The 13,861-nt window shown below is 46.7% G+C and overlaps 1 protein-coding gene across 8 annotated transcripts in view; it reads right to left on the bottom strand.

Annotated features, from left to right (window-relative positions):
* Nucleotides 1–1,124, bottom strand: part of PHF20L1 (PHD finger protein 20 like 1) — a 56,575-nt gene extending 55,451 nt beyond the window's left edge. For all 8 annotated transcript variants that reach the window (XM_069854684.1, XM_069854688.1, XM_069854690.1 and 5 more), the window contains exon 1: nt 1,014–1,124. In XM_069854684.1, coding sequence (XP_069710785.1) covers nt 1,014–1,096 — 83 coding nt within the window. In that variant the 5' untranslated portion in view covers nt 1,097–1,124. The remainder of the gene's footprint in view (nt 1–1,013) is intronic.
* Between the last annotated feature and the right edge of the window lie 12,737 nt (nt 1,125–13,861).

Below are 13,861 nucleotides of genomic sequence, written 5' to 3'. Positions count from 1 at the left end.
ATTTATGAAAAGGAACAGTTCTGCTATAATTAAAACCAAAGCGCTATAGATAAAAAAATTAATTCAACTTTTTACACAAAGCATATAACTACTGGAGTAAACAGGTACATACTACACAGGCTTGTCTATCACAAAACTTACAATTAGAAGGATCAGTTATTTACATGAACATGTTTAGTTCTCTGGGGATGCAATAGAAAAGCAGGTACAGGCCTCTTACATTTCCCAGCCCTAATTACTCAAGAAGCAGCTATGATAAAACTTCTGGGTAGAAGCTTCAACTTCTTGTGCTATCAAACAAAACAAAGGATTTTTTCCAAACAGAAATAGCATGGCTAGTATACATCATGAAATTGTCCCACTTGCACTAATAAAATTTTGAATAACAACATATTTCTAAAGAACGGCTCCTTTCACAATACACCTGCTTGTGTAGCATGGTCTCTGTGCCCATTAACTTCCATTTTACAGGCTAGATTCTTACGATACACCTCAGTGGTGCAGAGTCACAATTTTAAGCACCTCATTCCTCCAACTGTTTTATACAATACTTACCTGTTCCATGAACTCCAATTAAGGATGCTTTCTTTTTTTAAACCAATTTTGTGAACCTATGAAGTGTGATAACTGCCTACCAAACAATTTCACTTGTATGCCTTCAAATGAAAACAAAAAGTTTCAGTCACAGAAGTCTGCCACATTAACACATTGATCATTTCACAACGGACACTGCATTCCACGCTACTCTTGGAATGTTCTTTGCTTACTACAGCTGCACAAGCAACCAAAAGCAAACAAACCAATAACCTGCAGAAAACTTCAGCTTGATTTCTGAAGGGAGAGTGTCTTCCTAAAAGTTAATAGTTCTAATCGACTTATTATGTGGAAATTCTTAAAGTTCACATGAAAAAGTCAGTTAATGAGAGTACTAAGTTTTAGAATTACACACCAAAATATGCTATACAAACAAAATAATTATGCTCTTTGCAAATGCTGCACAATATCCTCCATACCATTTTTGTAAATAGTCCAGTGCCTCCAAACGAGCACCAATCTCGAACGTGATTCCAGGACGATTTGGAGGCTTCTTACTCATCTTGATATCTTCTTCTTTTCTTCGCTACCTTTGAAGGAAAAAGAAAAAAAATCATATTAAAACATACAGCATTGTCTAAAAGTTGTCACTGACACCATATACATTCCAGAGGGTGGAAAGAGATGTGAAATTTCTATCCTTACACTTATTAGCTTGCTTAGATTTAGAAATATAGTCAAGGCCCAAAGAAAGCATAAGATAAAATTCACGTAGTTTTATTTGGGTTTCCTCTCTCCCAAAAGAAAAGTTATCAACCTTAAGTCAGTAAACTGAGAAAATCTTGTGCTCATCTCTGAAACTGTAATATGCTGTGATTTCTTGACATCCTTTTGGAACATAATTTGAAGAGTTACCTAGAAACAATGGGTGTTCCCTCTGCTGCAGAAAAGGGCAAAATCAAGAGAAGCGTACCTTACCAAGAACATAAATTTGAAGAGAAACATGAGCTAAAGGACAAGTAAGACGAAATTATCAAAACACAAAACCAAACAAGCCACCTTCGGGCTTTCTACACACTCCAGAGTCTCATTCACAGCACTAAGTCAGTGTCACTCACAAGCGACCGCCACGATTTTTGTTAATTCGGGCACTATCACAAGACAAAAAAATCACTGCTCTGCCCCACTACTTTCGCGACAAGCGAGACTTTCAGCCGCAGCGCCCGCACTCCCGGGGCACAGCGAGCCGGCCGCGGGGCGAGGCCGCGGGGCCGGGGCCTCCGGGGGACCCCGGTTCGGAGCTGGGCCCGCGCGGGACACAAAGGGTCCTGCCCGGCCGGGCTCGGCCCGCGGGGGCCCGGCGCTCCCGCCGGGCCGGGGCGGGACGCGAAGACCGCGGGCACCGCCCCGCCAGGCCCGGGCGCCGCGAGGGGGGCGGCGGAGCCCCTGGGCCCGGCGGGGGCCTCCGCCCTCCCCGCCCTCCTTACCGCCTCGTAACGCAGCGGCGGGGCCTGCGGCGGCCCCGGCGCGGCGGGCGCTGCTCCCGCTCGGCGCGGCGCGGGGGGGGGTCGGCGCGGCGGCCGCCCCTCACAGCCCCATCCTCCCCGCGCCCCGCCGCCGCGTCACCACCCCGCGACGGGACTGCGAGGCGCGGCCCGGCGCCGCCATGACACCGCCCCCGGCACGTGACCGCGGGGCCGCCGCCGCGTGACGCGCCGGGAGGGGCGGGGCGGGGAATGGGAGGGGGGGAAGAGAGAGACAAAGCGAGGCGGCTGCGCGCATGCGCGGTGGGAGCGGTGATTGACGGCGGGGGGGAAGCCGGGGTGATGGGCAGCGGCGGGGTGGGAGAGAACCGGGATGGGGGAGAACCGGGGTGATGGGAGAACCGGGATGGAGGAAACCAGGATGGAGGGAGAACTGGGATGGAGGGAGAACCGGGGTGATGGGGGAAGCGGGGTGATGGGATAACCGGGGTGAAGGGCAGCCCCGGGGTCGTGGGAAAACTGGGATGGGGGAAAAACTGGGATGGGGGGAGAACCGGGGTGATAGGCAGCCCCGGGGTCGTGGAAAAACTGGGATGTGGGGGAGCCCCAGACTGTGGGGAAAATCGGGATGAGGGGCAGCGCCCTGGTGATGGGCATCCTCGGGATGGGGGCTGCCCCTATGATACTGAAAGTGCTGGCAAACCAAATCATACAGTCACAGAATGGCTTGAGTTGGAAGAGATCTTAAAAATCATCCAGTTCCAACCCTCCTGCCATATGCAGGGACACCTCCCACTGGATCACGTTGCTCAAAGTCTCATTCATTCTGGGCTTGAGCATTTCCAGGGAGGGGGCATCCAGGACTTCTCTGGGCAGCTTGAGCCAGTGCATCACCACTCTCATGAAATTAATGAAGAATTTCTGTCTTATCTCTAGTCTAAATCTGCCCCTCTCCAATTTAAAGCCAATTTAAAGCCAATTTAAAGCCCCTTGTCCGGTCACTAGATGACCTTGTAAAAAGGCCGTCCTCAGCTTTCTTGTAGCCCCTTTCAGGTACTGGAAGGCTGCTATAAGGTCTCCCTGGATCCTTCTCCAGGCTGAACAACGCCTGCTCTCTCAGCCTGTCATAGCAGAGGTGCTCCAGCCCTCTGATCATCTCTTAAGCCCTTCTCTGGACCCATTCCAACAGTTCCATATCCCTCTTATGTCAAGGATTTCAGAACTGGACACAGTACTCCAGGTGGGGTCTCACAAGAGCAGAGAGAGAGGGAGAATCACCTCCCTCGCCATGCTGGCCACGTGTCTCTTGATGCAGCCCAGGATACGGTTGGCCTTTTGGGCTGTGAGCACACATTGCTGGCTCATGTCAAGCTTCTCATCAATCAGTACCCCAAGTCATTCTCCACAGGGCTGCTCTCAGTTACATCGTCCCCCATTCTGTATTGAAATCAGGGATTGCCCCAACCCAGGAGTAGGACCTTGCGCTTGGCCTTGTTGAACCTATTGAAGTTCACACAGGCCCATTTCTCCAGCATGTCCAGGTCCCTCTGAATGACATTGTGTCCTTCTAAGTCTCTCTAAGACTCATTTTGGAGTTTTAGAAAGCAAGCATCCTTCATCAGGCCTGGAAATACGAGGGAGTGATTTCCATCAGTTGTGTGCAGCAAGACAAGAGGTGGTTACAGAATATATTTCCCACTTACATGCATACGTATAAATTTTCCAAAGATCTTGTGCATATTCTGTTACTTTCTGAGGACTAATTTTAATGTTATTATGGACTTAACAATAGTGAAAACTTTTGGTAATTTGGAGCTGGCTCTAACTCTTTGTCTGACCTTGCAATTGAGATAGGAAGAGACTCCAAACAGAGGTGATTGCAGAAGAAAAGACATCTGTTCAGCACATATAATAGTTCACACAAGACGTTATCATCTTCAAAGAGTGTAGAAAAACACCGTTTGGAAGAAAATGGGATATTCTGTCTAACTTCCAAAAAAAATTACAACTGCTTAGATGAAACTTAAATAAAAAAAAAAATCTACTTTATGTAATAGCAACTACTTCTTGTATCACTGGGATTGACAGCCCCATGATTGACTGCTGCAGGATTGACAGCCCTGGGGTGGGGAGGTTATGCTGTGTGGATGACACTGTTGTGAGTGGTGCTGCGTCACAGCATCACCCCATGCCATCACATACTGACAATCTCAGCCATAAAAACAGAGGAGAGGGAGAAAGGGTTGGAAGTGGACACTGAGTCAGCCACTGAGGTCAGGCATCAGTAATCTCATGGAATGCACAGAGCAACAGCCTCGTCGCAGCCTATATTTACCTCTCTATGAAACCAGCTTTATCTCAACTCTCACTTTTGTTCTTCTCAGTCTCTTCCCCCATCTCGCTGGCAGCCAGGCATGAGTGAGCAGCTGGGTGGTCACTCGGCTGCTGGTGGGACCTGCCCACTGCCATCCCTTTTTGCACCTGGCCTGGGGCTTTAGATAGCCACAGATTCAGTCAGAGTGTGCTAGGCTGGATTTGTAGGTGTCACAGCTGTTTACTGGTTTCAGTGGTGACATATTTGCTCCCTTTCTTGCTGCAAATTAAACTCCAGGGCTTCCTAATGGCTGCTGTCAGCTTTTGCTGTTTGCTGTGCTGCTTATCACTGTGTTTTGCATTGCCTGGGAGGCCTATGATAAAAGTGCTGGCTTTGAGCCAAGTGTGTCGTTTGGCCCCTGCATTACTGCCATCCCAGTACTCCAGGAAACTTCTCATGGAGACCTTTATCCTTTTCTCCTCCAGGTTTCCAACCTTGTTGCAATGGCAAGATCAGCATCATCACATCCTCACAGATGTGATCAGTAAGATAACAGTGAAGTTTCTCCCATGTAACAAAAAAGAAGCGCAAGCTTTCCCAGGCATAGTAGATTTTTGTAGACTACACATTCTGGGTCACAATCAGCTTGTGAGACCTCTCTATTGAGAGACCTGAAAGAAGAAATGTTTCAAGTTGGGCCCTAAACAGCAGCAGGACAGACAGGAGATAGTTTGGGAGGTAGCCCTTGGGCCCATACAAGAACAGACAGCTGACAGAAACAGCTGTAAGAAATATGCTCTACACTGTAGCTGCAGAAAATACTTGGAGAGACTCAAGATCAATATCCAGAGTTCTGGAAATGAGGGCTTCAAGGGTCCAAGGTGCCTGTGCTGCACTAGATGTTCATAGGAAGGATCCCCTCTACAGCTCATGCAGCTGCTGCTACATGGAATAAGTGGGTAGTGCTAGTCATTCAGTGCGCTCAAATGTGGACTCTCAACTGCCAATAAGTCCTGGAAGAGATCACAGTTCGGTCAGGAAGAAGAGATTTCGGAGCATCACCTGAGGAGGTGACTCAAGCCCAAGAGGCCCCACTGCATGATAAATTAGCAGAAATTGAAAGGCAATATGCTCTGTTTACCAGTGGATCCTGCTGTGTTGTGTGAAACCATCTGGTGTGGAAAGCTGCTGTGTGAAGTGCAAGTCATGGACCAAATAAACTGTGCTTCTACAGATATTTGGTGGATGGCCCATAGACTAAGAGGATGATATCTGTGTCTGTGTCAAAGGACAAAGAGTAGGATGGTGATTGGTGATGGTGTATGGGAGAGTATAGGACCTGAGCATGGTGCAGATGGTATGGAACAAGGAGTGGAGGTGGTACTGGGTCTGTCTGGGATGGAGTTAACTTTCTTTATAGAAGTCCTTAGGGTGCTGTGTTTATATTTGTGGCTAAAGCAGTGTTGATAACACACCACTGTGTTGGCATTTGCAGAACAGTGCTTGCACAGCATCAAAGTTTGTTTTCATTTTTCCACTCTGACCCACCCCAACAAGTAGGCTGGGGGGAATGGCCTCAAGCTCCACCAGGGGAGATTTAGGCTGGACATTGGGAAAAAATTTTTCACAGAAAGGGTCATTGGGCACTTTAACAGGCCGCCCAGGGAGGTGGTTGAGTCACCTTCCCTGGAGGTGTTTAAGGCACAGGTGAACAAGGTGCTGAGGGGCATGGTTTAGTGTTTGATAGGAATGGTGGGACTTGATGATCCGGTGGGTCTCTTCCAACCTGGTTATTCTATGATTCTATGATTCTATGATGAAGACACTGTGAGGAGATACAGCTGGGGCAACTGACCTGAGATGGCCAAAGGGATATTCTATGCATTACAACATCAATCTCAGCAATAAAACCAAGGGCAGGGGAAGAAGAATGGAGGGGATTTTGTCTTCCAAGGTTGCCAGGAGACTGGTTGGGCATAGGTCTGCTGGTGGGAGGTGGTAAGTGACTGATTTTGCATTGCTTGGGTTTCTTTGGGTGGGTTTCGGTTTGGTTGGGTTTTTTTTTCTTTGCTTTCCTTCATTTATTAAGCTGTCCTTGTCTGGATCTACAAACATTCTCACTTTTGTTCTTTGTATTCTCTCCCCCATCCCACTGCGGGAGAAGTGAGCAAGTGGCTGTGTGGGTGTTTGGCTGCAGTCCGAGATCAACCCATCAGCTTTGGTTAGTCCCTATGAGGCTGACTCCCACTTCAAGACTCTGCAGAGATACTGTGCAATGGGACATTTTAGACTATTTATTTGCTACGGGACTTTTTAATTCCTCCTTTGATTTTACCCTGTTCAAATTTTCTGGATGCTGTTGGCAAGCAGGAGAGACTGAAGGAGGAAGGTACAAAACAAAAATTAAAAGTTTTTTCTCTCTCTTTAATAACAAAGTTGCCATTGCATTCATTTGAATTCCCCAGCTCTTACCACCCTGAGTGTAGTTTTGATGCAGGCTTTTGTTTAGAGGGTTTGTTGCAGGGTGGCAAGGGCAATTAAACCTCTCTGTGTGGCGATGAATGTAGAATATCAAGATGCTGTTAGGAAAGTGAACGTGCTTCTGTCCAGAGAAAGGGGGATGGAGGAAAAATAAAAGAGGTAGCGAGGATGAGACTGGGTACCTGTGGGTGGCTGAGTCATGCTCGGTGTTATGCTCTGATGTGAGACTGGCTCAGAGCAGTGTGTGGCATTATGAGCATCACCTCACTGCTGAGGCTGTCAGGAGAGGGAGGCAGAGCTGAGGCATACTGCAGAGGCACAGCGAGACCCAGGCATCTGGCAATACAGGCTAAAAGCTCATCTGCACTCCTGCAAATGAGCACAGAGAGACAACAGCGGGAGAGGGACCCTGAATTATGCCCTGACCAGGCGGCTCCCAGGAGCCATCACCCCATCAAAGGCCTAGTTCCTCAAGTCAGAGGAGCATGAGGCACAATAGCAGAAGGAAACCCAAATTAAGGATTCAGAGGAAGGAACATCCCAATGCAGGGTGCTATGTGTGACTCCTACCACGCTGTGTTCAGGACAACAGAAGTCTGCTTGTGTTCCAGCAGTATGGGGCAACGTTTCATTGCACTATTTTTGGAATAGTTAAGAAATCAGGGAGCCCCAGTCAGTGTCCCCATTTCTTTGATGCCATTTCAAGTATACCCATCCCTGCCCTGCTGTGCCCCTGGGGGCACCCACAGCCCTTTCTGACTGTGACCTGCCTCCCTTGCCTTCCCCATGGCCCAGGACACCATTTCACCTACTGTGTTCCACCTCCACCATCAAACCAATGGGGAGCAACTTTGGCCAAGACCTTCTTTTATTCTTTTGGCGTGAAAACACCTCTGATATTTAGTATCACCTCCTAGGAAAACAGAGCTTACGTGGCTGCATTGCCTGTCTTCCTTCTCTCTTCCCTTTCTCTGTTCACTTCTGAAACTTCTGCCTTACTTAAAGCTTGACAGAGGGACAGAGGTCTCATCACATCATCCCAGCCTGCCTCAGCTGGGCAGGGAAGAGCAACTGTGTCAGCCTCTTCTGACAGAAAAGCTCTGTGCTTAGTCTCCTGTAGACATCAGAACATCACAAAACAAAGAGGTGCAGTAAGGTAGATTTAATTACTTCTGCACCTCACAAAATTTGGTGTTTTATCTTGTCACAAAGCCTGTCTTTAGCATTGTGAATATGGTCCAGACCATAAGTTGGAAACCAAATTGGATAGGAGATTTTATCTTGCCAGTGACTCACAGGGACTTGGAGGGGGAAGAGAGGATTTCATAATCAGCTGAGCATGAGCTCATGGTGTGCTGTTGGTGCTGAAAAGACTAATGCAGTCTTTGCAAAGCACATGCACATGGGAAGACTGAGTAGGAGTAGAGAGGTGACATTTATCTCTGCACTTGGCACTGGTACCTTGTTATTAAAATAACTTACTGTTCAGAAAAGCCATCCGAAAACTGGAAGGGTTCAGGAAAGATCTGTGAAAATAATCAAACACCTGGGAAAAAAAGACATGAGGCTGAGAGGCCCAGTCAACAGTTTGTTTATTTTGTCATTTATTTTTTCTTATGAGCAACTGCGTTAGTCCATAAAAGAACTACGTTAAATGTCACCTATTGCAATCACAAGGTGAGAGACAATGGAATAAAACTTCATCTTTGTTTTAATCCTTAATATAGTAGGAAGGCATATTTGGTGCCTGCACAGCTTCAGCCTAGAAAACAGAGCAGCACCTCTGCCCTGCTCTGTCTGTGAAGGTGGCTTGGCATCAGCCTCTGTCATCATCTGTCCTTTTCATGCCACTTCCTTTGTCCATTTTGACACCTTGTCCGGCATCAGTTGCTATATCTGCATCTTCTGTTTCTCTGCCTTTCTTTTTCTCTCATACAAGAAACTTTTTCCCCTCCAGAAATTCCTCCCTCATCTTGTGAAGATTTCCACTTTCTCACCAAACACTTCTCTTCTCCTTTTAAAGCCCTAAATTTTCCATATGTTGGGGAATATACTGAGGTGGCTGAGTTTTGGAGCATCTGGCCTTGTTTGGGAAAAGAAAGTAGCTGACAGACATTGCCATGGACACCAAACAAAATAGTAGCCCCCTCATGGATCTGGAACACCAGCCCCAGTCTTTTCCAGCTTTGAAAGACACTGAAGCTGGCCATTTTTTTACTCAATTGCTCTCTGGTTCTTTGCAGAATGCCTTTAACTCAGTAAATGGTTTCTCCCAGAGAACTGGCTGTTTGCTGACAAGTATTGCAGCCGCAGCACTGTATTTCACTGCATGCTGGAGAAGTGACACAAAGCTATAAACCAGGAATAAGGTTCCATACTAGCAATATTGTAAGGGTAAAGCATGGAAAGGTGAGGATACTAAGGAGTGAGCCCTACTAAAGCCAGAAAGGTAACTAACCATATTGCTAAGAGTCGGGTCCTGCACTTGAGCCACAACAACCCCATACAACTCTACAGGCTTGGGGAAGAGTGGCTTGAAAGCTGCCCAGTGGAAAAGGACCTGGAGGTGCCAGTTGACAACTGGCTGAACAAGAGCCAGCGTGCCCAGGTGGCCAAGAAGACCAACAGCATCCTGGCTTGTATCAGAAGTAGTGTGGCCAGCAGGACTAAAGAAGTGATTGTGCCTCTTTATTTGGTGCTGTTGAGGCCGTACTTCAGCTACTGTGTTCTGTTTTGGACTCCTCACTACAGGAAAGACATTTTACTGCTGCAGCATGTGCTATGAAAGGCATCAAGGCTGGTGAAGGGTCTAGAACACAAGTCTTATGAGAAGCGGTTGAGGGAGCTGGGTCCGTTTTTCCTAGAGAAAAGGATGCTGAGGGGAGACCTTATTGCTTTTTACGGCTACTTGAAAAGGGGCTTTAGCAAGGTGAGTGCTGGTTTCTTCTCCCAAGTAGCAAGTGATAGGATGAGTGAAAATGGCCTCAAGTTGTGCCAGGGTAGGTTTAGAGTCAATATTTGGAAATACTACTTCACCAAAAAGGTTGTTAAGCATTGGAGCAGGGAAGTTGAGTCACCATCCCTGGATGTATTTAAAAGACATGTAGATGGGATGCTTAGGGACGTGGGTTAGTGATGGACTTGGCAGTGTTTGGTTTACAGTTGAACTTGATATTCTTAAAGGTCTTTTCCAACTCAAATGATTCTTTGATTCTGTAATGAAGTTTGCATTTATACAGGTAGTTCCTACAGCCGTGAGAGAGTAAAAAATACTCTCAAAGAAAGAGAAGAAAGAGCAAATGATGGCTGTTGATGGAGGTTAAAGGAAATCCTGGGATGCAGGGGAAGTTACTGCTCACCAGAATGGTACTTCCTGATGCTCTGCATGGCTGGAAGGGAGCAGCTGCTACCCTGGATGAAGGCAGCTTTGCTGTGCCGTGTTACAGCTGAGTTAAATCACTTTCTGTGTATCAATTTGGTATCTTTTGGGGGCATACTCAACATTCACTGTGCAATGAAAATTGTTTTGCAATGAATGTTAGACCACTTAATATTTAATTGTGCTTTTGCCTCAGAAAAAGAGTTGTGCAATGTGTTGCTTACTTCTGCCTTGCATATTGCAGCCATATGCCTTGAATTGTGTTTTGGTTTGGGGAGGGGTCTGTAGATTGGAACACAGCAATAAATATTTTACTGATTTTTTTTTTCTTTAAAGCCTTGAAGAGAACAGTACTGAACAAAAGCTATGCTAATACCTGCAATCATTGTGCACTGATTTCCTAGGTTATTTCCCTATGAGACCGAAGTCCAGCATATACTTTATGATGGATCAACAAAGCACTTGACTCAAAATATATCCCTGTGGTAAGTTTTTCATAATCAGCCATTTTTGAGAGTTATCCTCATGGTAAGTAAGGGAAAGGGACAGAAAGAATGTCCCGCCAAGATGATGACTGTATTGGAGTCATGATTTGAGCACTCAGCAGCTGGATGTTTATTACTGTCATAATGATGTTGAGGAGTGTTCTCAGAGGGGAGGAGACACTAACAGGCAAATCACTGCAAAATACACAGTCTAGCAAGGACAATTTTGTAGTCAGATTGCCAATGTGGATGTATAGAAAGAATCTGCAACTTGAACTGAAGGAAAACAGAACTCCAAAATTCCCATCAGTCCAATCTGGTGGAATCCAGCAGTGAGAATGAAATAAAATGAATCACATCTTCCATCAGGCAATACCAATCACTTAGTAAGAGCAATGTGATATTTTCCTGTCTCCTTTGTGGTCTTGTGAAAACTGGGGTGTCCTCAGGGGCTGCAGGATTGTTGTCAATTAAAGGATTATCCCTGAGCATCTAACCCTGCCTGTAAAATGCTTCCAAAACATTTATTTATGGGAGGAGTCACTTTTTTTTCTTGAGACTTGGCCATTGAGTCTGTGTTGGCATTGCATGGACAGGTTCCTGGAAGGCTCTCAGAGTTCTGGTCTCTGTCCTTAATTGCCTTATGGGCCACATTCAAATTCTTGATCTTTATGCAGTGCTGGATGGCATCCAAACTATAAAACCACTCTGCCTCTAGTGTATCATGATCTTCCACTGGATATCAAGGCCGGCTATGCCTTTTCCTCCCCCTAGCAGCTGAACTAGTCCAGGACATCAGTTTTGACTCAACTGGAAATTAGACAAGTAAGGATGGCACAAGCATAGCTGGAAAAATTGCAGACAGTTCCAGAAAGGCCTGCAGACTCTCAGTACTAAGTTTCACAGATTTGGACTTTGCTTAAATACTGGTATACAGGCAGAAAGGGACTCACTCACTGTCGGACTGTGGTGTGTTTTTGCATACAAAAAGAGAGACAGCCAATAAAGGTACTGTGTAAAGCAGCATAAAAGTTGGCCTTTTAAAGTAAGTTAGAGCATCACTGTCATCTGTTATTTTGTCCTAATTTATGCATCAATCAGTATGATTTATTCTAGAAATGACAATGGCATCAGTATCATCACTATTTTGCCAGTACCATTACTTCAAGAACCAGCACTACAAGCACCTCCTGAACTACAGGTTTTCAAGGTATATAAACTTTACTATGATCCTTTAGAATGATATGTTGCCCAGAAGCCTTCACTGTCCACATTGTGCTGGGTTTGGATGTGCTTTTTTATACCCTTTAAAGCTAAGAGCGATCAGTTTCCCTGTACTGCCCTACCTGGTGTAGTCCCTGTCCTTTCCCTCTCAGTCCAGGTGTCCTGAGATGCTGCATGTTTATTTGTGCCGGAGCTCTGTGATCTGCTAGACCAGGCACCATGAACACACTCCATTCATGCAGCACTTCCCCTGTCACCCCAAGCCCCACTCCCACTCATTTCCCATTTAGACCAGTGACCAACACATTAATGTTTCTCCTCTGTGCAAAAGATGCTGCTAGAGCACAACTGACCAACAGCTGTCTCTGTTCTGGCCACTTCCAGCCGCTGCAGACAATTCGAGTGCCAGTTCATGAACTTTTGTAATTCTTAATAAAATTAATTCAGCCAGCTGTGAGTGTAGGTTTGTTTGTTGCTTCTCTTAGTGTTCCTGCCCTCTTGTTCATAGAATATCTCGACTTGGAAGGAGCACATAAGGATCATCAAGTCCAATTCCCTGCTCCTTTCAGGACTACCTAAAACTAAAATATATGACTAAGAGGATCACCCAGATGCTCCTTGAACTCTGACAGGCTTAGTGCCATAACCACTTCCCTTGGGAGCCTTTTCCAGTGACCAACCACCCTTTCAGTGAAGAATTTTTTTGCTAATATCCAATCTGGGCTTCCCCTGCCACAACTTTATTCTGCTCTGCAAAGGGATCTGAACAGGCTGGACCGCTGGGCTGAGTCCAACGGCATGAGGTTTAACACGGCCAAATGCCGGGTCCTGCACTTGGGGCACAACAACCCTACGCAGTGCTACAGACTAGGAGAAGTCTGTCTAGAAAGCTGCCTGGAGGAGAGGGACCTGGGCGTGTTGGTTGACAACCGACTGAATATGAGCCAGCAGTGTACCCAGGTGGCCAAGAAGGCCAATGGCATCTTGGCTTGGCAGGGAGGTTATTCTCCCTCTGTACTCGGCACTGGTGAGACCGCTCCTCGAATCCTGTGTTCAGTTCTGGGCCCCTCAGCACAAGAAGAATGTTGAGGCTCTGGAGCGAGTCCAGAGATGAGCAACAAAGCTGGTGAAGGGGCTGGAGAACAGGCCTTATGAGGAACGGCTGAGAGAGCTGGGGTTGTTTAGCCTGGAGAAGAGGAGGCTGAGGGGAGACCTCATTGCACTCTACAACTACCTGAAAGGAGGTTACAGAGAGGAGGGAGCTGGCCTCTTCTCCCAAGTGACAGGGGACAGGACAAGAGGGAATGGCCTCAAGCTCCGCCAGGGGAGGTTTAGGCTAGACGTTAGGAAAAAATTCTTTACAGAAAGGGTCATTGGGCACTGGAACAGGCTGCCCAGGGAGGTGGTTGATTCACCTTCCCTGGAGGTGTTTAAGGCACGGGTGGACGAGGTGCTAGGGGGCATGGTTTAGTGTTTGATGGGAGTGGTTGGACTCGATGATCCAGTGGGTCTCTTCCAACCTGGTTATTCTATGATTCTATGATTCTATGTTTCCTGATGTCCTGTTGCTGGTGACCAGAGTGAGGAGATAATCACCTCCCCCTCCACTGCCCCTCTTGAGGAAGTTGTAGACTGCAACTAGATCACCCCTCAGCCTTCTCTTATCCAAGCTGAACAAACCAACCGACCTCAGAAATAGCAAATTTCTCTAATAAGTTTTGCCCTTGAGGCCTTCAGCCATCTTGGTCACCCTCCTCTGGACACACTATAGTAGTTTGATGTCCTTCTTATATTGAGTCACCCAAAACTGCACACAATACTTGAGGTGAGTTCTGTAATAGTCAGATCTTCTTGTGAGGAAGCTCCTTTCTAAACATTTTTTGGCTATCTATCTGGACTGTATATGTAGTGTAATACAGAGGTAGCTGACATAGTATTATTGCAGGTTAGCTTTTGTTGA

This window comes from Phaenicophaeus curvirostris, chromosome 3, assembly GCF_032191515.1.
Source record: "Phaenicophaeus curvirostris isolate KB17595 chromosome 3, BPBGC_Pcur_1.0, whole genome shotgun sequence".
NCBI classification, from domain to species: domain Eukaryota; kingdom Metazoa; phylum Chordata; class Aves; order Cuculiformes; family Cuculidae; genus Phaenicophaeus; species Phaenicophaeus curvirostris.
This window is presented reverse-complemented; position numbering and strand designations above follow the sequence as displayed.